Raw genomic sequence first — 26,546 nt, 5'->3', positions numbered from 1 at the left:
TGAGGAAGGGAGGGTCAGTGGAGAGCACCGTAGTTGAGCCTTTTTTCATTCAGTGTCATCAACAGAAAGAAAAAAAGGCAGGAAGAGACGATAAAGCCGATAATTAAAATGAGGTCGATAGGTTTAATTTATCGTGCAATTAATTGATTTATCGTTTATCACAACAGGCCTATGATAGACCTCTTGTCCCAGTTTCTTCGGACTCAACTGACCCTTTCATCTTGACCCCAGTTGCTCTTCTAACCCAGAAGATCATCCCTCTTCAGGCTCCAGCTGGTAACTTCACAGCGTCAGACATTTACAGATACCAGTGGCGTCAGGTGCAGCACCTGTCAAACAAGTGGAAGAAAGAGTTCCTTCCTACCCTCCAGTTACATCGCAAGTGGCAATCCAGCCAACCGAATGTGAGTTTAGGAAGTGTTGTTGTACTCAAAGGCAGTCAAGTACCAGGAAACAAATGGCCTCTTGGACTCATAACTCAGGTATTTCCAAGTAAAAATGATAGAGTACGTAAAGTAGAAGTTAAGCTAGCCAAAGCAGTCGGTTCAAAGTTGTTTGCAAGACCTATCTCTTACAAACTACTTCAAGAGACAGTAGTTTTGGTTCCTTCATAAGATATTTTGTTTTTGCTAAAACCCCAGTTTGTGGTGTTTATTCACGCCAGACAGGGAGTGTTCTGTTTTGAAGTTATAAATGCTATGTTTTCAGAATGTATATGAGAAAAAAGGGGAAAACCTGCCCTCATGTGTTCTTTTCAGGAATTGCAACCCTAGCAATCTTTTGTTGTTTTTGAAATAAACAATATTGAACAGCGGTTTTGCTCTAAGACACAGTCCGTGTACACTTCGTGAGGTCCGGTCAAGTGATTCTGCAAACATCTTTTCTTTATGGTCGCATTGCCGGTACGTATTGTGAAAATATTTATTATGTAGGATTGTTTCTGTGCTATATGTAGCTTCCTAATGTGCTATTTTGACTGCAAATAAGTTTATTTTTATTATTATTATTATTTTATTTATAAATTTTTTTGCTGTTGTATAATTGACCGCAAGTTGGGAAGTTACCGTATCGGTTGCCTAGATACACTTATAGATGTTCGGCAGAAACTCGGTGTAAAGTGTAATTTACGTGGCGTATATTTGTCTTGGTCTTGTTTTCAGTTTAACCCTTTTAATTGTCAATAAATCTGCTGACAACGGCCTTCGGTCTTCAGAGTCGTGACATGAGAAAGGTGTTAGATAGCCTTTGCATCAGTATGCATCAGTAACGGCACAAGCCCAACTAAGAATTAAGTGCTGTACATTTCGAAATATCCTTTTTTTGCATTGGTCTTAATATTCCAATTTTATGAAAAACTTAATTTGAGTTTTTCATTACTTGTCAGTAATAATCATCAATATTAAACAAAATAAACATTTGAAAAATATCAGTCTGTGTGTAATTAACAAATATAATATACAAGTGTCACTTCTTTCAATGGAATTACTGACTTAAATCAACTTTTTCATAATATTCTAATTTTATGGCCAGCACCTGTAATCTCTTTATAGAAACAAATTAACTTTGAACAAATTGCATTGAACCAGCTTTTTCTTTTAGTGTTTTCCCAGTGTTGTGACTGGAACTTATAGTTAGATGGTATTCAAGCACATGCATCTTTTTAAGAAGGCAAAACAAAATGCCACCTCACCTTTGCCACCTCTGCACTGTCCAGCGGGGTTGCACTGTGTGATTTTACAAAGTTTTTTTTGTGTGGATTTGTAAGGATCACCATCCTTCCCCACAGCGCTTCCTCACTGTCTGACCGCGACATTTGCCGAGCTCCTGAGCATTGCGCAAAGACCCCGGGAACTGGGAAGGTTAAGAAACGGGGTCCAATGGACCCAGCGAACTTTACCCTGTGCGCATCCCGGCAAGGTTGGACTGACTTTGTTTGCGCTTTTACCCCTTGATTCCCCGCTCTCTGACCGTGACATCTACTGTGCTCCTCTTGAGCGTCGCACCAAGACTGCTGGAGGTTAAACCCGAACATCATGCGATGAGGAAGAGCATGATGAGGAAGAGCAGGGTTGCAGCTGAGCTCAGGTTTGCAGCTGAGCAACCCTGAGCTCAACCCTGCAGCTGCTCAGGGTTGGCTCTGTATCAAAACAGAGCCAGCTCAGATGGCTCTGTTTTGATACCAGCTGATTACATCAACTAGCAGATCTCTATCGAGGCCTCTATCATTTCTACCATATACTGGATATATTGCACATTCCTAAGTCGCACATATGCGGAGATGATCTAAAAACATCTGAAACCATGAAGAAGGTTGTTACTTTTCACAAATACAGAGACACGTGGACGTTTACCGGCTGGTTGGGGTTCCAGGGTCCGACATGCTGAGGCTCAAACCACGTAGGCTTGTTGGGTGGCATATCAGATGGCCCACTGGAGTTTTTAGGGTCCTGTGATCTGGGTGCAACTCCATCAAAGTCTCCTGGAGGAGGGCCAATCACAGGAGGCTTCACATCTCCTGCACCTAAAAAGATGAAATTAGAGCTATAGGAGACAGGCTTGGTATGGCCACCTGAATACTTTCATTTGGGTTAACATTGGGAGTGTGTCACTACTTAGTTTTTATTCTTTATTCAAAATTCCACTAATATACTTTTGTTTTTGCTTTTTTGTCACTCAAATCTTTCAGATTATGAAATATTTTTATGTATGGGACAAAGATAACCTGATTAAATACAAAAAGCAGTTTTGTTTTAACCTGATTTTTCCAATAAGGGAGAAATGGTCCACCCCACTTGGCAATCTGGGGAATAGTAATTGCCTCACTTGTTAAATTTAATTAACTGTGATTAAAGAGTAACTCACCCAAAATCAACTTATTTTCTGATAAACTGTCTAAATAGGTTACTTAGGGTTCTATTTTTACGTTTTTGTGTGAATTTTGACATTTTTATGTAAATGTATTAATTTAGCATTATTTTGTCAAAAATTATTTTTGTCCTGGCCTCCTTTGGTCAAACAGTGCTTAGCCAGTTGGATTCTCCTACTGGTTTAAAACAGATCACCTTTACTCACTCAGCCCCATGTTTGGGTGTAAAACCGTTGCACTCAGACACATGCCCCGCCTGGTAGTGAGTGAGAAGTTGGAATAGTGAGCGTTGCCATGGCGAGCGCTGATTTGTAAAGCTGAGTAGCATTACTCAGCTTTACAAATGTGCGATTTATTTCCAATATGGACACAGAGTGGAATTGGTCTTTTCTGATCTGACTACTGGCGACAGTATACTGCAGGACTATTGATTGTCAGGCTGACTGCAGCGCTTAGGAAGCAGGGAGTGCAGCTCAGGACTTCTAAACTTTGTCTTTACAAAGTTTAGAAGTAAGCAACAGCTCTTCTTTCATCCTGACCACAACCCGTGACCCTTTTCGCTCATCCTCACACTCGACCCCTCAGTGTTACTTAACTCGCCCACTTTGCAGGAATTTTTCAAAATTTGTTTGGCGTGGGGTTATACTTTGAATAACCTTTTTAGAAAGCTGAGCTCAATTTTACAAACATTATCATCATTGATGAACATGTGTAGTAAGTAAATTAAATAAACCAAAAAGTATCTTGAAGGCCCATGTGACCATAGCAACAGAAATAGTAAGTAGGGGAACAGAGCCACATTAGATCTGAAAAGATTAATCTTGAAAAATGCATAAAATTACCAAGGATTTGAAAGTAAATATTGGACTGACTAAATTCCTTTTTATAACATTAAAACTAAACAAACGCTCAGATCGTTTGTTGGACTGATTCTCTTACCGGCTTGGGTTGTAATAGGCGGGGCTTTTTCAGCTTCAGCAGGGGGGGCTGCTGTTCCTGCAGGGCAAGTCTGCTGCTGCTTCAAACTAGTAACAAACTTCTCATGTTGGGTCTTTAAAGCCTGAATCTGCTGCTGAAAGGCCAGCTGGATGGGCTGCACCACAGCAGCATACTCTGTTATAAGGGAAGCCTGAAAAATCAAGAGCAAAATCATAAACAGTTCCAGACTGACTACACCTAACTACCAAGGTTTTACTTCTCAGAATCATTCACAACTATGCACAGCAAACATATTTTAATATTTGAACAAAATTATCAAAATATAAACGAACACAGCTCAACCAATGTGAAAGTAAACAGAGTGAATCGTTAGTCAGGCCAGTAAAATGAAAGACTGATGATTGGCTCTTTAAAATGAGTCACTGATGAAAAGCTCCATAGATACTGTGAGACTGAATGACTTTTACACAGACCTGGTACTGTCCAATGCCAAGTGCTGGGTTCTGCAGCTGCTGGATGGTCTCATCATCAAAATACCCGTTCTTCTCCCAAAGCTGCAGCAACTGCAGAGATACAAGGAACCATGGGTTGTAATCAAAAATACAATGAAAATACATTAACTTTGGGCCTTTTTGCAAAGCAGGGCCCGGGCCTGGGTTTAGCCTGGGATTACAGAATCTACATTGTGCCATCACACACCAAGCAGATTGATATATTAAACTTAATATTATTAAACCAACAAGTGTGGCCCCAGTAACTACATATAAACAATTAAATGGTTGCCCTTAAATTATGAGCACCAGCTTGTGCTTAATCAAATGTTTTAAGGTTTTAATGTTGATCTGGGTGCTGAATCTGAGCTCTGTGCTCCACTGGAGACTGGAAATACAAGCACCATTCTAGCCAAAGTTTTGAAATCAGGGAACATTTCTCCATTTTTTTGATCAGAAGTTGGTAAGACTCTGTGATGAAGAGTTTTCTGGTCAGGAGGAAAAGAAGCTCAGAGATGAAACTGATGATTTTTTTAATGCAATACAGAAAGAGCAGGAGAGGACAATGAGGAATGAAAAAGTGTTCCACCAGACCAATGCAAACACAACCAGGACCAGAATATAACAGGACTGGGCCAGGGCAGGACCTGCAGTGCAAAAATACCTGTTTTCAAGATATTTACATTTTTTGTAATCTACTACCAGTGATGTCAGTAACGCGTTACTGACGTCAGACCACTTTTTTCAGTAACAAGCAATCTAATGCGTTGCTATTTCAAATCCAGTAGTCAGACTACAGTTATTTATCAAAATCATTTTGCGTTACTATTTTCTTTTGTAATTTAATTTTATTTCCTCTACACGTCTTGGGGAGTAACCGTTATTTCTATGCAACAGTATCAGCAGCGACGGAAACAAACAATGGAGGGAAGAGGGAGATGCACATTTTGTTGCTGATAAAACAGGATCTATTTTGAGTATGATTATTATAAGCAGCTTTGGGCTTGTTTTTCTTTTCCTAAAGTTGCTTGCAGATTTAATGAGTCACGTGTTGCGGTTTTTGGCCTTGCAAATAAGCAGACATAAACCCCAGAATTTGTCTGACATCCACTTAGTTTTGGTCAGACTCTCCCTGTCCATCATTCCCGGATGATCCGTCCCACTGTGTCTTTGCTAATTTCAAGTTAATACAGGTCCTTCTCAAAAAATTAGCATATTGTGATAAAGTTTATTATTTTACATAATGCAATGATAAAAATTAAACTGTCATATATTTTAGATTCATTGCACACCAACTGAAATATTTCTGGTCTTTTATTGTTTTAATACTGATGATTTTGGCAAACAGCTCATGAAAACCCAAAATCCCTGTCTCAAAAAATTAGCATATCATGAAAAGGTTCTTTGAACGAGCACTTAACCTCATCATCTGAATCAACAAAGTAACTCTAAACACCTGCAAAAGATTCCTGAGGCTTTTAAAAACTCCCAGCCTGGTTCATTACTCAAAACCGCAATCATGGGTCAGACTGCTGACCTGACTGCTGTCCAGAAGGCCATCACTGACATCCTCAAGCAAGAGGGTGAGAAACAGAAAGAAATTTCTGAACGAATAGGCTGTTCCCAGAGTGCTGTATCAAGGCACCTCAGTGGGAAGTCGGTGGGAAGGAAAAAGTGTGGCAGAAAACGCTGCACAACGAGAAGAGGTGACCGGACCCTGAGGAAGATTGTGGAGAAGGGCCAATTCCAGACCTTGGGGGACCTGCGGAAGAAACATCCATAGCCACTGTGCACAGGCATGTGCAGGAAATGGACTACAGGTGCCGCATTCCCCAGGTCAAGCCACTTTTGAACCAGAAACAGCGGCAGAAGCGCCTCACCTGGGCTACAGAGAAGCAGCACTTTGGACCACTGTTGCTCAGTGGTCCAAAGTACTTTTTTTCAGAATAAAGAAAATTTTGCATGTCATTCGGAAATCAAGGTACCAGAGTCTGGAGGAAGACTGGGGAGAAGGAAATGCCAAAATGCCAGAAGTCCAATGTCAAGTACCCATAGTCAGTGATGGTCTAGGGAGCCATGTCAGCTGCTGGTGTTGGTCCACTGTGTTTTATCAAGGGCAGGGTCAATGCAGCAGCTATCAGGAGATTTTGGAGCACTTCATGCTTCCATCTGCTGGAAAGCTTTATGGAGATGAAGATTTCATTTTTCAGCACAACTTGGCACCTGCTCACAGTGCCAAAACCACTGGTATTACTGTGCTCAATTGACCTGCCAACTCTCCTGACCTGAACCGCATAGAGAATCCGTGGGATATTGTGAAGAGAAAGTTGAGAGATGCAAGACCCAACACTCTGGATGAGCTTAAAGCTGCTATCGGAGCATCCTGGGCCTCCATAACACCTCAGCAGTGCCACAGGCTGATTGCCTCCATGCCACGCCGCATTGAAGGCTGCAAAAAGGATTTCTGACCAAGTATTGAATGCATAACTTAACATAATTATTTGAAGGTTAACTGTTTTGGTATTAAAATACATTTCTTTTATTGGTTGGATGAAATATGCTAATTTTTTGAGACAGGGATTTTGGGTTTCAAAAATCCTATTTATAATTTTCCAGACAATACTGGAACACACAAAAACACGCACAAATTACTAAAGTTTTTTTTTTTTTGTACTGTTGTAACCATTAAACAATCTCCCCTTCAGTTGAACCATATAAGTGGAGACACTTTGTTGATGTTACCATTATAAAATAACTTGCAATTAAGTTTTGGCAAAGATCAATGTTATTTTAAAAGGTGGTGGAGCATTGTTGTCAGCAGCTGCTGAAAGTAACTAAATAGTTATTTTTAATGTAACTTAGTTACTTTCTAAATCAAGTAATCAATAATCTAACCAAGTTACTTTTTCAAGGAGTAATCAAGTAATCCGATTAAAGTTACTTTTTCAAAGTAACGATGCCATCACTGTCTACTGCATAAAGTAATGCACAAAACTGAACATTTGAGTTTCATTTCACGTTTCTGATACCATGAAATGTGACTAGAGATTAGTAGAAGGATTTACCCGGGTAATCTTCTGCTGCTTCTCTTCCTCTACTGCTAGAAAACTAGTGCAGTAGATGGGAACAACAACCTTCTGCAACGCCGCCAACAAATCCTTCTGCTGCTTCCGCTGGCTGGGATAAAAAATAAAATAAAAAAACACTAATATGCTGCAATACACAAAAAACATTCAAAGTTTCTAAATCAACAATACTGCTTCTTTTTAAATTCAATCTGAATATAGCATTCATGACAAATTTCTCGCTTGCATAATAACAATACAAATTATATACCAGTGATGAAGAACGTCATTAGTTAAATAGATGAGGTGTAGGCGGAGCTCAAAATGTGCGCTGTCAACAGTGATGCGATTACGAAGATGTGATGCCATCAGTTCACAGTGCTGTGGCCCCTTAGCATTGTTGAACATCCAGTTTTTACCAGCCTGAAAGGAAGACCACTTTAATCGTCACATAGAAAACTTTGTTTTAGATATCTGAATAGCTTTTGATCACATCGTGTTTACAGAGATGGCATCTTTAGTGCATGTGTCGATAATGGGCTGCAGCAGGTTGTCGAACTCCGTGATGTCCAACTGAGTTTCTACCAGAAGCTTCTGGATCTGCTGCTCCATTGCCAGGGTGATGGCAGCCGTCACTTGCTCCTACATGAAAAACAAAACAATATTTTGTATAATTCAACTGAAATGTATTGAGCCGTAACAATATCAAACTCAAGATTGAGTTTACAGGAACAAGTTGGGATTTTAATATTACATTTAACAAAATTTCATAGATCAAATTTATGCTGCAAAGACACCTTTATTCTAGATTTGTATTGATTTTGCAACAAACTCAATAAACTGACATCTTTTTTCTGATTTCTTTTTATCTCTTCAGACCAGTGACTGTTTTACTGTCTGTCATTTTGACTCGAGGCATAAAAAAAACCTCTGTTGTATCCTATTTTTCAATTATTTTTAAATAATATTGACATAGGCTATTGAGTTGCATTTAATATTTATCCAGTTTAATATTTAAGTTAAACAAAGAATCTGGATCCCATCCAGAGGTCGCGTTAACGTAATATTTCCCGTATTTCACTAGTTATTTTTGTAAACGACAGGAAAATTTAAAGCCCATCGGTCATTTGACAGGTTATAATTAACACCCTTGACTGGCGCACATGCGAGGACTTTACACAAAGAGTTAATCACAGAGGCAACTAAAATCAATCAATAAAAGAATCCTTTCTGAATATCATCTCATGACCACTGAATTAAATGCGTCTTTCTGACTGGGAGCTGAAAGGTGTTGAAGAGTTATAGACCGGACGCTTTGGAGCGTTAGGAAGCCCATTCAAAAACTTTGGTAGAAATGGCGCGTTTAATTTCAGTCTCCATTACATACAGAACAGAGAAAACTAAAGAGAATACAATGTTGAATCCATTTATAGTCTAAACCAGTGGTTTCCAAACCATTTCTGGGACCCCCCTATGGCTTACAAATAGCTTTCTGGTTGAACAATGTGTGTGAGCGAAGGGGGTGGGGGGTGGATTCTTAGAGACTCCCAATTATACTCAGCCCCGGCTCTAGACGAACCGGGAGGGGGTCCGGGGGGTCAACTTTTTTGGGGGCAAAATGAATCGTAGCTGAACATAGACAACAACAATTGGTTGTGCACTGCGGCTGCACAACCAATGAGGACGCGGCTCTGCTGCTACGAAGAATTAAACTTAACATCCTGCGGTTTTAGCAAATGGAGTTTAAGACGTTACCTCCCGTACCCAGAAGAGCAGCAGCGCTCAGAAATGCGGCAGACGCAATAATTGTATGTTTCGAGGAAGTGAAACCATGCAAAAAATAATTTAAAAAAAAAATCCCTGTAAAAGCGCCACACAGGATAAAAAAATTTAAAAAAAAAAGTTCAATGGATCAGTTTGGTTCAGGCAGATCCAACTGCCTGATGAACTAGCACAGTTTCTCTGCAGATGCGAACCAGGAGGAATTTGTGAAGCTGTGTGTTCAGACCCCAGCAGGTGAAGTGCTGGTAATTTAAGTGGAGTGGTTTGGTTTAATTTAATTTATTATAAGTTAACCATAGTCATTGGTTTTTGTCACTATGGAGAAAAAGTTAGATGCATATATCTGCTTTATTTGTGATGGGATCTGGATTCATGGTTCAACTGGATGAATATTAACTAAACCGCATAAAAACGCGGCTAAATAGCCGATGTTATTAGGCCCGAGCAGCTAAGCGCTGCGAAGGCCTATTGTAATCGCGCTGGGCCCGAGCAGCTGAGCGCTGCGAGAGCCTATTGAAACTGTACTGTTTATTATTAGGCCTTCGCAGCGCTTAGCTGCTCGGGCCTATTGTTTTTCTATTGTTTATTAGGCCCGAGCAGCTAAGCGCTGTGAAGGCCTATTGTTTTTCTATTGTTTATTATTTTTAGGCCCGAGCAGCTAAGCGCTGCGAGAGCCTATTGAAACCTTGCTGTTTCTTATTATTATAGTTCTTCAGCCAAATGAATTGGCTTTTTGGGGGCTTTATCATATTCAAAAACTCACCAAACTTGGCGGGGGCATAGAGCCCGTGTAAAATTTACGTATTTTAAGGTCCTCAGAAAAATCGCAACAGAAACGGCTCAAGGGCGCCACCTAGCAAATTTCAAAAGACCCTTTCCTATTCACTTACTTTATCGTAGAGACTTGAAACTTGGTACACTTGTAGAGCTCCCCAAGACACTCAGAATTTACAATTAATGTCATAGTGCAAGTGTCACAGAATGTCGGCCATTTTGGATTGAAGTTCCGATTTTGACCCGATTGTGGCCGTTCACAGGGTTCGCATTTTTTCGAACTTGTCCTAGGGATTTCGATCGATCGGCTTCAAACTCGGTCAGATCGTTCATAAGGCATGGCCGATCCAAAGTTATCAAAGGTTTGCGTTTTCGACCTTCCTGAAGGGGGGTTACCTGGGGTCAAAGTTCATGGATTCGCCATGAAACACAAAACGGTTATAACTTTTACAAAAAAACTCACAGAGGCACCAAACTATCAGTAATTGATCACCATCCAGTCCCCTACAATACCCAATGGTCAAATGATGACATCACTTAGGCCACGCCCCCTGAGACCAGGAAGTGTCATGTTTTACTGTGAACGGTCGCTATCTGACCCCTTTGAGCTAATCAACATGAAACTGTGTCCACAGACAGAAAACATGTTGGTGTGTCATGGATTCCACCCCTGCTTGGTTTTGATGGAGCAGGTGGGCGTGGCGGCGTGGCGAAATGACCTGTAACGCCGTCGCCATACGTTTGGCTGTAGATTCCACAATTTGGAGCCCAGCTGCACCAAACTTGACATGAGTGATCCTGGTGGGATGCCTGACGATCCTATGTGGTCATAGTCTGACGTCATCTAAGCCCCGCCCCCTCAGAACAGGAAGTGACTTTTTTTGACCTGTACAGCTCCATCTCTGGCTCTCTCGACCTAATCAAGATGATTCTATGTTGGATGACAGATAGTATGTTGGTCTCACTTGCTTTAAAGCGCCAAGAGTTTTCAGTAGAGGGCGTGGCCGTGGCAGCGCGGCGAAGCAGAGGGAACGCCGCCGCCATACGTTTGGCTCTAGATTCCACATCGTTCAGCCCAGCTGCACCAAACTCACTAGGATGCATCCTTATTCATCCCCGAACAGGAATCCATAACAGTCGTTGATGGGCGTGGCCTAATTTCTCTACAGCGCCCCCTAGAATTTTTTAAATAAGCAGCCCCAAGCCATTCCTTAACCTAGAACTATGAAACTTGGTACACATGTGTATAATGTCAGGACCTACAAAAAAGTCTCTTGGAGCCATGGTGCAAACACACCAGGAAGTCGGCCATTTTGGATCAAAATCCGCCATTTACTGTTTTTCAAAGACGTCGGATCTGATCTATCTCCTCCTACAGCTTTCAAGATACAGACTTCAAACTCAGTCAGCAGAGAGTTGAGACATTAAAGGTCAGAAGTTATCACAGGAATTTTTGTGTGTCAAAGCATGTGGGCGCGGCTAAGTCACAAACTTTGACTATTCTCCATTAATCATCAAAGTGACATAACATGCACATACAAGGTCACAGCTGCATCAGACTTTCTATGTCTCATTATAGACCAGACCTCATCACAGTTATGTGGTCGATTGATGACATCACCTTAGCCCCGCCCACTTCCGACAGGAAGTCACCTGTTTTTTCTACTGTATGTATGACTTTTACTCTCTAATTCATATGGGTTTCAGCCTTTGCAGACTGACATAAAATGACATGAAGATGAACTCTGTCAATGCCTACTGACCAGTGGGGGCATGGAAAAATGGCTGTCCCTCGCCATATGCATACGATCGTCTCTTGTTCACAAACGCATCATCCGATTTGCACCAGACTTTTTATGAGTGACACTTGTGAACCTCTAAGGAGCCCAATAGAGTTTTATTGTAATTTGACTCCACTGCGCCCCCTAGGTTAATCAAACAGCTGTATCTCCTTGCCACATGGCCCAATCTGCTCCAGATTTTGGGTGCATCGCCAGGAAACGCTGCCGAAGGCATCAAAGCGGATCGCATGGAGGACGGTGCGCGAGTATCGGCGGCGGCTGGCGGGAGGCGGTGCTGGAACATCCGCAGTGGCTATAGGCCTGAGCGGCGCTTGGCTGCGAGGGCCGCTTGAGGCTCCGCAGAGCTTTAATTGTAATTATAATTTGACGGGTAAAAATAGAACATGACCGATTTTTTTTAATCCTGTCAGTCAAAATGACGGAGAACAAAAAAAGTCTAGCACGGCCTCTGATCCCATCACACATCAAGCAATTTTTTGGATCACACCAGTTTTATCTTTTTTGACTGTTTATAAATGCACTAAGAACAGCATTTATAAATGCTAATACAACTACTATTTTTGTTGTACAGTTTACTGTACAATGACAATAAATCAGATCTGTCTAATCTATATAACACATGTAAGTTTTTCTAGACTTGGCGTGGCCACCGACAACATCTCTGTTAACTGCAGAGCAGAAAGTAAAATACTGACCAGAATGCCCAGCACTGCCAGCTTTTTGCTTTTGGAGCGGTCTTTGATCCACATGCATTCATACTACTTTCCAACTGCATTAGAGTTCACTTTAGCCAGACCAAGACCTAGGTTTTCAGGTGGATCAGTGTTCACTTTTTAGTCCATTTGGAATTCATATTTGCATTCACACTCCCCAAACGAATTGAACTTTCCACCTTTTTTGGGCCAGCGCCCCCCCTATCCATTATCCAGGTCCCTTACCGCTCCCCATATAAGAAACTGAATTCTACTTTGCACTAAATATTAGAGGTGTGCCGATCGATCGGTCACCGATCATAATCGGGCCGATTTTCGTGAAAAAGTGCATGATCGGTGATCGGCGATCATTGGCTCTTGTTGTCGATACCGATCATCTCATTTCGCAGCCTGCCTGTGCAGCTGGTCTCCTCTTTCCTTCACTCTGCGCAAACGCGCAGCAACAAATCCTAAGCGATGTGGAACTATAACGCACTGAGTGAATGGGGAAGTTTGCGTGTTGCGGCGGAAAATTGAAGCAGTCAAAATGCATCAACACAACGAAGCTAATACGACATAAAAACAATGCCATACTTGACGGGGTTTGGCTACATCGAGGCTCACTGCAGTAAAAAAGACATACGGAGCGATCAGATAGCAGGTAAAGCAGCGCACAGCTACAAACACTCACCGGGATTAGCATGACGGTCAGAAAGCTAAACAAATAACCCGCAAAATTATTTAAGTCTTCGAGCTGCGATGTAAGACGCTGATTCTGCTCTCGCTGTTGAACCGCTGCTACGCTACAGGTAATAATATTTCACAGACGGAGCGCCGCTTCTGCTCCACCTGGTAGTGACTCTCACACCGAACCTCTGATTAAAGCTGCAGCATCTAACTTAAAAAATACATTTTACATACGTATTAAAACTTTCGCTGTCCTAACATGAGACAGATAATCTCTGAAAAAATAATCGATCTCCTCCCTGATCTGCATAATTACTCCGCTCAGTCAGAAACAGCCAATCAGAGCTAGCAGTAATCAGCTAGCCGCCATGCTATCAGGAAGTTTTCATTCAGTAACTCTGTATTGTTTATTGTAATGGAACCAGTTTTTGCCTTTGAATGTTAAGTTTTATACTTGAATTTTTTTTGGCAATGTTGAGAGGTTTTATTTTGGCTCTTTGCATTATTTAGCCTCTTCAGAGCCTTCATATGTTATCAGTCTGTTAAAGATAGTATTATCAATAGCAGTACAATTTGCACAATGCCTGTTTTGTTTAGTTTTCTTCTTGAAAAAAGTTATTAAAAACAAGTTTTTGTCTAAATTAAGGTGAATTCATGGTTCCTTTTTCCACATAATGTAACCGGTAGTGTTTATGATAAAAAAAAAAAAATAATAATAATAATTATGTGATCGGTATCGGTGATCGGTATATCGGCCCTCATGGGTGATTGGTATTGGTATCGGCAGGAAAAAACCTGATCGGCACATCCCTACTGAATATTATTTTATTGTTAATATTGCTATCACTATTGTTGATGTTTTGATGTTTATGGTTGTTTCTGTATTTATCATTGAAAATAATTTCCCAGAGAACAAAGAAGCCATGTGAATAGAAATTATTTTTACAGGTGTCTACAAAAAATGGAATGGACATTTAACTTTAAATTGGTAGGGTTAACAGCAGCCAATCAGAGTGGAAAAAAATATTCCAATATATAATATGCCTTTATATTATTTTACCTTTTATCTGAAAACAGCGTGTTTGTTCTTGCCATACAGTCCTCTGTATTAATTACTGCTCGAAAGGTCTTGCCAAACCAGTTTATTCCTCTGTATTTAATTTAGTTTCTTAGTTTATTCTTGCATTTTGTTCTTCGTGCATTTTCATTCAGTTTTCTTTGATTAGTATTGTCCTCTCTTGGTTTATTGTTGTTCTCTTTAGTTTATTTCCTGTTGCTAGTTTAATTTTGTTTTTACTGACGCTCACAACCTGTAATCTTCACTCATCACCTGCTGCGCCACTTAATCATCATGTGTTTCACCTTATTTGACACACATATTGATTTTTCACTGTTAAGCGTCTGTTTTTATGCCCTGATTCACATCTAGTTTGTCGCTCCGTTCTATGTCCCGGTTCTCCTGTTTCTGAGTTTTGCACAAAGTGCGCGTCTTTTGTTTTTTTTTTGTTTTTTTACCCCCCTGCGGTGCAGAGCGGTTGGGAAGCGTATCGATGGAAAAAAGCAGATTCACGTAAGCTTTTTAAAACAACTGAAAAAATCCGATATATTCTGATTAAAATTCAAAAGTGTTGTGATACTACCGTTTCATACCAAACCACTTACAGCGCCGATATTAACTGTATAAAATTAAAGCTGTCTATCGTGGTATCCACCCATGGAAGGATTTATTATTATTATTATTATTATTATTATTATTTAAATGGGCTCATTTTTCAGAGGGATACATAGTGAGGGTATCATGATTTTAGTCATTACATGTTTATCAGAGTGATATTCCGTTGTCCTTCCATGAAAATGTGCAGCATTCAGATGAACATTAAAACACTTTTCAATATAAGTTACTGCTTTGAAACGATCACAGCACTGACAAAACATGTGTACAAAAATCCTCAATAAAACATAAAATATTTTAAAATCAGACACCAGACAAGTGAATCACAGCAACATCATCAGCCGGTGTAACGCTGAACTGATGCGGTGAAGCTACTATTAGCAGGAGTGCAGAGAGAAGAAGCTACAAACACTGAAGAGAAGGAGAGCTGTCATCGATACAGTTGTAGACAAGCATGTTTTAATGTTACACAATAAAGCTTTAGCAAGTTGCTCAAAGTCTAAACTGGTATTGTTATTCATTTAAGGTGTAAAGTTTACCCTCGAGCAAACACCCCCCCAAAGGAATCCCAGCGCCCCCTTTTGTAAAAATTTCCGCCAGCCCCCCTGCCACCCTCTGAACGCCCACCCCCCCGCTGTATTATAGGCTTGATAAATGCATCACTTCAGTTTTGAATGTGCTATTCAACCAGATGCGCTCCAAAGCGACCTATTACTCTTTCACACACAGTCAGCTCCCAGTCAGCAAAATGCATTTAGTTCATTGTACATGTCAGATGATATTTTGAAATGATTTTTTTTTTTTTTAGTGATTGATTTAGCTGCCTACATAATGTACTACATGAGTAAAGTTGAAATCGTCTGTGCATGGGCTTCAGATTTTTCTGTGATTAAAAAATTATTCAATTACAGAAAGTATTCCCTAAATGCAATCCCTTCTTCAGAATTAAGGACAGTGCTTCAACTATGCCTGGTCTGTTATTGGGATGTAGCTCAATAACATACCTCCAGACATTTAGCCACTGGTTGTTATAGCAATACTTTGTTGCCTCCCTCAGTATCTGAACAAATTGCAGTTGTTACATATGCAATGTCAGGCATTTAGGTTTAACTTGCCCAGTGAGAGTCCAACTGGAGGTGGAAACACTCTCCTGAATATGCCAGACCATGAAACAGCATACCGCTCGGTGGAAATGAGGCAAAAAGAGGCCAAGTGTGCCAAGAAAATACTCCTCATAAAATCAAGACACTACCATTAGAGTCAACCATTGCTACCATAAGGGATGGATCAATACTTTGATGTTTTCACTCCAAATTCTCATCCTGCCATCTAAATGTTGAAGCTTAAATCAGGACCTGTTGGACAAGCCGACATTTGTCCAGTCCATCATTGGTCAGTTTTGTTGAGCTGTGGGAATTGTAGTTTCAGCTTCAAAATGTTGGCTGAATCAAAAGGAAACGGTCTTTACAAACCCTAATGATGGCTGTGCAAGAAACCCAATAGATCAACAGCTTCTGAAATGCTGAGAACAATCTGAAGTCAGAAACTAAAAACTGGGCCACATTCAAAATTGCTTGAATTCCACTTTTTTTTTTTTACCTTAGCCTAATACATGGTTTAAACAACACATCATCTTCAGCATGAACAAAAGTCTAAAAATGTTTTATATAAAAACTTGAACAGGTATTAAGAAAGTGAGCTTTAAGTGTACTCATAGTACCTAGTAGACATTATTGGGGCATGCCATAGCAATGCATAGGGAGAGCAGTGACTGACCTGCGAAGCAGGTCAGTCACTGCCTCCATGCATTGCATGGCAGGCACCTATTGTTCTTCACCTAATAGAATGTCTCTTTATTATTATTATAGATTATTTATTTTTCTTCCATCACCGTTAATGCGACTCGTACCGCTGCGTGTACCCCCACAAAAGTGGTATCAAATCGTGCGGCTCGATGCCGAGAAGGGAGCTATTATTTTTATTGGGATTCTGTGTAAAAATCACGACATAATTTAAAAAAAACGAGAAAAGTTTAGGCTGAATGTCTCACAGAATCACTAAGATTTCTCTCTGAAACACACACACAGGACAGTGGAGGTCTGACTCAAAAACTCTTTAACTCTCCCTCACAGGCACAAAAAGTGGCCTATTGATCTCAAAGTTGGTCATGACATAGATACACATGCCTGCTCCCGTAAAATGTTTTCAAAATTTTCCTAGGGCTTATGGTTTTTTGTCAAGGCCCTGAGAACGACGCTGGGTGTCTCACAAGTATAGAAACAAGGGAGAGAGCCAGCCCAGGTGCAGATAATTAATTACCATAGCAACGGGTCCTAGACAGAGGCAGTGAGTAATCTCACAGCGCTGAATCAGATCTCACAATGCATTGTGGGAAGAATACATATTTCCTGTGACTTTTCATGTTTTGCTTACATAAAATTATTATTTGTCTGAATTTTTGAGTGTAAATTAAAATCTTTACTATGAAAATTGAAATTGTTTTTAGAAATTAACTATTACCAACTTTCTTCATGTTTTTTATTTTGGACCATGAGTGAGAACCACATGTGTGAAGCTTATAGTCGTCGGTCTCCCTTTTCAATGGTGACACATATATCATAATATTACCTGACAATATTCACAGCTACTCTGTGCTGGTGTATGTCAGACCTGCTTATATCTATTTTTCATGACAAATTTGAAATGCTCGGTTTAAAGGGATGGGCACAGGTGGCAGGCCCCTTAAAATTTCTTCTGGAATTTTCTAGTTAACATATTAACATTTCTGCACCCGCTAATCTTTGGTGACATTTTGCCTTTGGGTATGGTGATGTAGATAGTCTTGCTCTATGGCTTCAATTATTGTTTCTTCTTTATTCTATTACCTGTCTGAGAGCGTGCAGGTGCTGCTCTTGTTGCTGCAGGTTCCACTGGCTCTGTTGAATGAGCTCATCTATCGAGGGCGCAGCTGACAGAGCAACTGGAGGTGGAGGAACCAGCTGCATTGATGGATGGGGAATGTCAACCACATCTTTGTTTCCTGGGTTGAAAAGATCTACAAAAATAGAATAACATTCACCTATTATTAAAAAGGCTCCAGAAAATAATCAACTCTTTGAAACACTACTGAAATGCTACAACTGCAATGATCCACAGTCCGTGTATTTTCAGGGAGTTCGTTTTTCCGTTTGAAATGAAAAAACGAAAATGGACTTGTTTTTTCGTTTTTTGTTTATTAAACCAAAATCGGAACTCAGATAACGGCTCAGCTCGGCTCGTTATCCGATTACCCATTTAGTGCACAAAACGGAAATGGAAAAAACGGATAACGAACGCTTAATTTCGATTTTCATAATTTCATTTTTGACTAGTGGTCTGATCTGGAAGTTCTCTCTTCCCTGCATACTTTGTACACTCGTCCAAAGCGGCAATTAATAGTATAATTAATTTCATCATAATACCTTCACAGAGCTTATATTCTAGCTTTGTTTTGTATTCAAAGCTAATGTTGGCTTCTGAATATAGATTCTGATTCAGTAAATGGTTAAAGGGCTAGTCCACCCAATTTTTTTTCCAATATTGAGTCTTTAATCTGCTCTGTGCTCTGGTTTAAAAACTACAATTCAAGATGCTCAAACCGCGACATTCTGCCAGTCATTCAAACCCTACAGTTGTTTAAAGTTTTTTCCTTTATGAATAGCATTAGCATAGCAGTTGTAAGAGCCATATGAATTGAAGTGAATGAATTGAGTAATTATGTACAGTCCTGGTCACCATTATTGGCACCCATGATGTCTAAGTACATATAATGGAATATATGCTGAAGGAAATTCATCAAGTGAAACATTTTACTGTCGATAGCTTGTGCTTGATGCAAAACAGCAAATGATAAAAAAAAAAACATTTAAAAACATAAACATTATGAGAAAAAGAAAAATATCATGTTTACCATGTCAATGGCATTGGCACCCTTTGCTGCAAGTCAGTACGGAAACCCAATTTGGCTCACCTGATGCAAATCACAAATAAGGATCACTTGTGATGAACTGCCTCCACACATGACATGAATTAACCAATGAATGTTCATGTTGGTGCTTTAAAAGTCATCTGTTAGTCCATCTTCATATGTGACAATGGCAAAGAAAAAGGAGCTGTCTGAAGACACCACAAATACTATTATTTGCAAGCACAAGACCTCCAAAGAGTATAAAGCCATCTCCAAAGACTTTGGTGTCCCTGTTTCAACAGTGCATAATGTTAAGAAGTTTTCCAGGCATGGAATGGTCAAGAACCTCCCTGGATGTGGGGGGAAGAGAAGAATTGATGACAGAAGTCTTCAACAGTTGGTGCGAATGGTGGAAAAAACACCACGTCAAACATCTAAAGACCTGAAGACCAACCTGGAGCAGTCTGGTGTGATTGTTTAACAAGTACCACATGCCGCACACTAAACAAAGTGTGGATTTGTTTAGTGGGGCTTTATAGGCGGAGGCCAATGAAGACCCCATTGCTGAAGAAAAGACATAAAAAAGAACGCTTGACCTTCGCAAAAGAGAACCTGGACAAACCTCAAGCCTTCTGGGACAATGTTTTATGGACAGATGAAACTAAAGTGGAGCTTTTCGGTAATTCACACAAACAGTATGTTTACAGACGGCACAATGAAGTCTTTAAAGAAAAAAAACACTATGCCAACAGTCAAGCATAGTGAAGGATCCGTAATACTGTGGGGCTGCTTTGCAGCATCTGGTACTAGAGGCCTTGACCGTATCACAGGCATCATGAAATCAGAAGATCATCATGCAATTCTAGAGCGAAATGTCTTGCCCAATATAAGGAAACTTGGTTTGAGGTGAAGATCCTGGGTCCTCCAGCAAGATAACGACTCAAAGCACACCTCCAAAAGCACATAGGCATGGTTGAAAGGGAAAATTTTTTACTATTTTAAAATGGCCAGCTATGAGTCTTGATCTCAATCCAATTGAAAATCTTTGGGTGGAGCTGAAATCTGCCATTGGAGAAAGGAACCCTGCAAATGTACAAGAGCTTGAGCATATTGTAAAAGAAGTGTGGGAGAAAATGCCACCAGAGAAGTGCAAGAAGTTTATATGAATATAATAAACGTTTGGAGGATTGTCATTGCTGCCAAAGGCTGTGCAACCAAATATTAAGGAGAAGTGTCAATATTAGTCCACATACTGGTTTTCTGTTTTCTCCTTTGGAATTAGAATATTTATGTTGAAATGGCAATTGTCTTTGTTAGGGTGCTGGGTGTGTCGAGGTGGGCGTGACCGTCACCAGGTATGACTGGCACTGTTACTGACGCGCTGGCTTTATGTGTTGGAAGTTGGGTGTGCAGAGTTGTCATGATTTCCGTTGACTTATGTTGCCTTATCGAATTATGTTAGCTCTTATGCATTATTGACCTTGTCAGTCTGTGTCTCAGTCCTCCTCTCAACGTTCAAAGGAAGAAAATCTAAAACGGAATAAACCAATCATTGATTGAACAAAGTGACCTGGAATTGGTTTAAAACTCGCATCAGACAACATTCCCCGAGTTGAACCCAATGTGGCCCTCTACCACCACTAGTTTTTGTCGCACATTTACCGATTATAAAATATTATGTGATAAACACACAGAGTATGACTGTCCAAAAGATACAATGAAAATGTAGCTATTTCCAATATCTAACAAGTAGGAAATGTTTGAAATAATGCACCAATTTTATGAAAATATAAAAGCTTAACTAAATAAATAATTATCTAGGAAGAATATGAGGGCCACAGAAAAAAGTTAGAATTCCAATTTTAATCTCAAAATTCTGATTTTTTTTAATCAGAATTCTGACTTTCTAAAGAAATAATAATGCTAGTGTTAGCTAAATGTTAAGGGGCCCTAATCCTCTTCCGTGGTTTATTACCTCATGATACTTTTTCACACTTTTATAAGTATCACTGTCCAACAAAATATGAAAACCTTTGTCCCCTTCACAAGATTTGCTTATAAATTGGTCTCAACTGATTAAACATAATGAACAACTTTTGAGTTGATTCTCTCCACTATTCCTTTGCTCTGGATAACTAAAAAAACAAAAGAATTATTTCATATTAAAATTTTACCAACCTCTATCCAGTCAGTTGGTGCTTTATAACTGGATGATTTATTTACAATACTTACTAGACACTTACCAAACTTATTTTCTTATCATCAAACTCATATCTTATAAAATAATCAGGAATAAAATGTATTCATAAAAATCTATTTATTAAAACAACATTGTTTTCAAGGAATCATAAAAAAATATTCCTATAATTTGTGTATATAAAAGATGAGGAGACAGTGAAGAAGACCATGTCAGGAGGAGGAAGAGAATCACTGGGAGATTCTGGGAAGCTCCATCCTAAACCTGGAGCTGAGGCCTCTGCTGAAGAGATGCCTGTCAGGAACAATAAAAAATTATTTTAAAAAAGTTCATACTGCACGTAAGAAGCCAATCGAAAGCAAGAATATATTTCACACACACACAAAGAATTTTCAAAGGGAAGGAGATATTAGCAACTGGAATTGGAAGAAAACACTGTGGCAAAGTTTAGAAGAATATATCTTCAGAAGTATTGAACTCTCTAGAGAAGAATATTATATTTTGGTACATGAATCAAACAGCACATATAGCCCACAAAGACATCAAACTCTTCATATCACACTTTGAGACGCTATGAACAGATAACAAGCAGCAGAAAACGACAGGGTAACTTGCCGAGATCAGGCCACGGTTAGCGGGAAAAACACACTCCACCCACCCGCTGAGCCTGGTGCCGCCTGGCCCCGTTAGCGGAGCTATGCTGCTCCAAAAACTCCAGAGAACATTTCTAAGAAGCCTAATTTTGGATGAACTAAGTGCATAGAAGAAACTACGAGGTCTACTTTCTAGCCTAAAAACATCTTTAAACAACTTGTGTCTAATTAATACTATACTTACCGCCGCTGCTGGTGGTGCAGTGCAATGGAGGCCATCTTGCTGGTCCGGAGACGAGGGAGGTATGGCTGCAAGCTGGTGTGGGAAATCAAGCCACTGCGCTCTGGCTTTTCAAAATAAAAACTCAGGCTAACCATTTTTTCGGTGACCAGATGCCCGGTATTATGTTTCTTACAGGAGCATTACTTAAAACTGACTTGCAGTTGGCAGAAAATACTACAGCATGAAATGAAAAAACTTGTCTGTCTGCAGCCTGTATAATGTCTATGTGTGATACGGTCCCCGTGTGTAAACCGGACAGAGAGAACCTCTGGGTCAGACCTCTTGTCAAAAATGAAATCATGAAAATCGAAACCGAGCGCTCGTAACCCTTTTTTTTCCCCATTTCTGTATTTCTGTTTTGTGCACTAAATGGTAAATTGGATAACGAACCGAGCTGAGATGTCCGATTTCAGTTTAATAAACGAAAAACAAAAAAATTAGTCTATTTTTGTTTTTTCATTTCAAACAAAAAAAACAAACTGCCTGTACACGGACCATCCATACACATGGGTTTATCTAGGTTTAGAGTGGTTAAAACCATACTTTGACTGTAAAAATAGTTTTGTTATTTAAAAAATCATATTTGAAAACTTATACAGGTGTCTAATTTTTTTTTCTAAAGGACAAATTTGTCATATTCATAACCTGGTGAGGAATTCCACCTATTATAAGATAATAGAGTAGTTTCCAAACTTTTCAGCCTGTGACCTTTACTACCAAAACAACAGGAATTTTTTACTCCAAAAATCCCCTCATTCAGAGTTTTGCCGACTTCAGAGACTGACAACCCTCTAAAAAAATTATTTTCCTCCATTTATTAAAAAATAAAACTTATGGAGTCAAATCAATCCAAGTACTTTTAAATTAATTTAAGTTTCTAAAAATTATTTTAAAGCTATACAATACTGTAGATTATTTAATCGTACATTTGTTTATTTCATGATATATTTATTTACTTTATACCGTCTCTTTTGGCCATACATACACTTCGGGGTCACATCACTATGATTCTGAAAATCATTTCATGACCCCCACTTCAGGCCTTTTTGCACTGCAGGCCCTTACCTGGCCTGGCCCCTTTCGGCCCAGCCCTATTGTATTATATCCTGGTTGTTTTGCATTGAGTAACTTTGAAGGAGGGCTGCAACCCTCATGGCAGTCAAATTCCTGCTAAAGCTGCCAAGGTGATCTCCCCAGAGACAGAGGAACAGTTTTGTTCTCGGTTGTCCCGTGGAGCTCCTTCTGTACACGCTCGTCACTGAGAAGCTGGGGAAACCAGCTTCTCAGTGATCAGCTTTACCTTTTAAAAACACTTTCATCAGAGTGTTCTCTCTGAGCTGGACTTGTGTTTAGTGCTGCTGAGCTACAACTGAGGCTTGTAGTATTTCCCCCGCTGGAGTGAAATGAGATGCAGAAATCCCCTCATCCAGAGTTTTGCCGACTTCTAATCGGTTCAATGGTAGAAATGTTATTTACATTAACCACTAAAATCTTTGGCTGAAGTGGCACTTGTCAATGAGGTAACATAACTTGGCTTCACATCATATTCTCACTTAAAATTTAACAAGCATGTCAACAACGTGAACAGAGTAGTAAACGCAAACATGGATACTTTGAGTCTGACTAGACACCATCTACCATTTTGTATTCAGCTCAATCATTTTACTTCATTAACAAGCCAACTGGCACTACTGATTCCTGTGCTGTACGAAGGCTCCAATTCTTGCCCACTCTCCCACAGACATAAATGATCACTGTTAGACTCTTCTATTTCCAGTCAGCTCCTCTGAGATGCATTAATCCTGGGCCTAATAAAATGCTCATTTAGGGACATCAGTGATTTTGCTTTCACAATGTCACTGCAAAAGTCAGAACTGAATGGTGCCGCTACGTTACATTAACTGCTTTGTGTCTTTAACTACATACGTTGCTGTTGCTCCATAGCAAGCTTGCACTTATAGTAGCTGAAATATTCTCCCCCAAATAGGAAGGAGAATTTTGGGTTGTCCTTCTGCTTCTCCATGGTCATCTTTTCAAACTCAGGCCCATTCCGAGCCACGAACTGGGCCAGTTTGTCAATCACATTCCTCAGCTCTTGATCTGAAAAAGGAAAGGATAAGGAGAATCAGATGAATTTGCAACCAAAAATTAATAAAAATGTATGTAACTTAACATTCTTTAACATTTCCTGGACTTTTAGAAACAGCTGGTTAGACACGAAGCTGAAGTTGGCTTCGGATTGCAGCTTCCAGTCAAGAAATGGCTAAAGGACCATTCAGCCTAATTTTTCAAGACCTTGGCAATCTTTAATCTGTTTTAGTTTGAATGTTTTTACTAATTGAATCTACGTCTACTTTAACTTTGACATCCCAAGGACCAAGGTGTGTTTCACTCTTTGAGTTAGTGTTTAATGTTCTTTTTTGTTGTTGTTGTTCATAAATACAGTCATAAGAAAAACAAAAACACCCTAAAAAATATAGGCCCAAAAGTTTAAACTGGAAAAGGCTGTCTTGTCTTAAATAATTTCTTCTCATTTCTGACGCACGATTAATTTGACAAGCATTTTCTTTTATTAACTGGTATTTTAGCTGCTTTTGATTTAAAGAGCATTTTTCATTTTCTTAATTGAGTGAAACTCATATTTACTTATACACAGTAAACCTGAAATATATTATTTTATTCAAGTTACATTTAGCAAGAAAAGTTGATTAAATCAATAGAAATTTACCAGTATTTGTCGCTGCGACTGTTTAAATAGCATTCTGAGAAATATTCAACCAACAATTCAGTGTAAAGCAATGGAGAATATCAGATTCCATCTACAGTAAGCTGCTTTACAAGGTCACTGGGTCCCGTCAGCACACAGATGTTAGAGGAGAAGATCTAGAAGAAGCTTTTCTTCTCAATTTTTCTTCCTGCAACAAGGGGAAAACACTACTCTTGACAGAGATTGTGCTCAGACAGGAAGGAGGTTAGAGAACAAGTGACTGAAAAAAAGAAGAGATTATCATGTAAAGGAAAACCAACACCAATCTGTACTTTCCGAGCTGAACCAGTTCTGAGATGGCCCAGATGCAAAAGTAAAAAAAATAAACACACACGTATCAATATTTTTTTTTTATAAATCAAAAAAGGTTTCACTAATAATAAACTGCGTTTGAAAAAATTTGCAAATGTAGAATAATCTAGTCGGAGCTTGAAGAGCGTACATTTAGTTCCTAAACAAGAGCAGGTTCAAGATTAACTAAACGGTGAAAAAATAAAGTGGAATGGCCCTGAAGCCTATTAAAACTTCATCGTTTAAATTTGACTTTTAACTGATGGTCACCTCATAACTTTGTTTTTTTTTTTCTTTGTTGTTGTTGTTGTTTTTTGTTGTTGTTTGTTCTACTTTTATTTCTATTTTTATTCATTTATTTTCACTGTTTACGCTACTGATTAATTTTACACGTGCAGCGCTTTAGTCGACTATTGTTTTAAATGTCCTGAAATATGAGGCAGCAATAGCTAAATGCCTCCGTTACACATAATAACTCAACATTTAAAGCAAAGAATGCGCCGCTGGAACCGCACCTTTATCCACCGAGTTAGCTAGAGCGGCTAACATCGTGGCTATTAGCTGCGCTGCAGCAGAGCTCTGCTCACCTTCAGGAGGGTTCGGGACGTCCATGTTGGTTCTGTGTCACAGTCAAACGTTGTAGCTCAGGGTATAAAGCGGCTATTATAGCTGAAATATTCTATTTTTCATCCAACGACCCTCACAAAAATAATGAGCAAAAACATAATTCCGTTGTTGTCCACCGGAAGAACTTAACAGAAGCAGCGCGAAGAGGGGAGGAGTTACTAGTCCACATACCCCAGCGATACCATTAGATACTGCCACCTGCTGACAGAAACCCTTTTTAAATAAACAATTAAACAAACAAACAAACAAACAAACAAATTAATACAATAAAGAAGAACCTCTCTAAGAAAATCAATGTTGGTAACCAAGGCAATGTCTCTTGTCCTGCTGTCACTCACTGCATTAGCTCTCTAGACCTAGCTACCATACTACTATGGCCTCGTAGGTCGCAAAAAAAATAAAATAAAAAATAAAAAACTGTTGTACAACAGAAACTCTTGCTCTGAACCCTTATGAGTTAAATGGTTTAGAGTTCCATACTTTAAATAATCCATACAAGATCAATTTTGCCAGGTGATCAGAAATCGTACCTCCGTGGAATAATAAACCTGTTAGGTCCAAAATGCTGGGTGGCAAACATTCTTGTTTGTAATTTTATATTGATAAAATCCCGATGAACAGGTCTGCATTTTTTTTTATCTTTTATTTATATAAAAAAAATCAAAATAAAATAATTAATTTCACTGCCAGACTTTTTTTTGTCATGGAATCAGGGACATTTTGAGTAATCTCTCTTTTCTGGGAAATGAGTTTGATAATACAATATTGGTAAATCAATTATTGAACCCGGATGGTATGCTGTCCCCCTTTTGAAGAATTTAACAATTTGGATTCTCAATTGTCCTAGTTGTTCTTAGTTGTTCTTTTTTTTTTGTATATGTAAATGATGTTCAGTGCACTGTTCTGTCTAAAAAGCTTTTAAAAATACAATTTAGAGAAGAAACTCAACTTCTATCCGCAACCATTTCACATGTCTTTTCACATTTATCTGTCCTAGAATTTGTTCTCTGTAATAAGTTTCCAAAATTACCCACTAATTTTTCCAACTCCCTCTAAGTTAGTTTGATCTCTC

The 26,546-nt window shown here is 39.3% G+C and overlaps 1 protein-coding gene across 3 annotated transcripts in view; it reads right to left on the bottom strand.

Moving 5' to 3' along the window:
• cherp (calcium homeostasis endoplasmic reticulum protein) overlaps window positions 1-26,008 on the bottom strand; it is a 48,555-nt gene extending 22,547 nt beyond the window's left edge. For 2 of the 3 annotated variants that reach the window (XM_088005221.1, XM_088005222.1), the window contains exons 1-9: window positions 25,435-26,008; window positions 23,716-23,889; window positions 17,656-17,825; window positions 7,866-8,003; window positions 7,633-7,784; window positions 7,362-7,473; window positions 4,279-4,368; window positions 3,806-3,995; window positions 2,352-2,521 (exon numbers count right to left, since the gene is read on the bottom strand). In XM_088005221.1, coding sequence (XP_087861347.1) covers window positions 2,352-2,521; window positions 3,806-3,995; window positions 4,279-4,368; window positions 7,362-7,473; window positions 7,633-7,784; window positions 7,866-8,003; window positions 17,656-17,825; window positions 23,716-23,889; window positions 25,435-25,459 — 1,221 coding nt within the window. In that variant the 5' untranslated portion in view covers window positions 25,460-26,008. Of the gene's footprint in view, window positions 1-2,351; window positions 2,522-3,805; window positions 3,996-4,278; window positions 4,369-7,361; window positions 7,474-7,632; window positions 7,785-7,865; window positions 8,004-17,655; window positions 17,826-23,715; window positions 23,890-24,517; window positions 24,705-25,434 lie in introns of all 3 variants that reach the window. The other variant, XM_088005223.1, reaches the window with a different exon arrangement.
• Window positions 26,009-26,546: the final 538 nt, after the last annotated feature.

This window comes from Poecilia mexicana, unplaced genomic scaffold (assembly GCF_051168715.1).
Source record: "Poecilia mexicana isolate PSO_F unplaced genomic scaffold, ASM5116871v1 scaffold_4, whole genome shotgun sequence".
NCBI lineage: Eukaryota > Metazoa > Chordata > Actinopteri > Cyprinodontiformes > Poeciliidae > Poecilia > Poecilia mexicana.
This window is presented reverse-complemented; position numbering and strand designations above follow the sequence as displayed.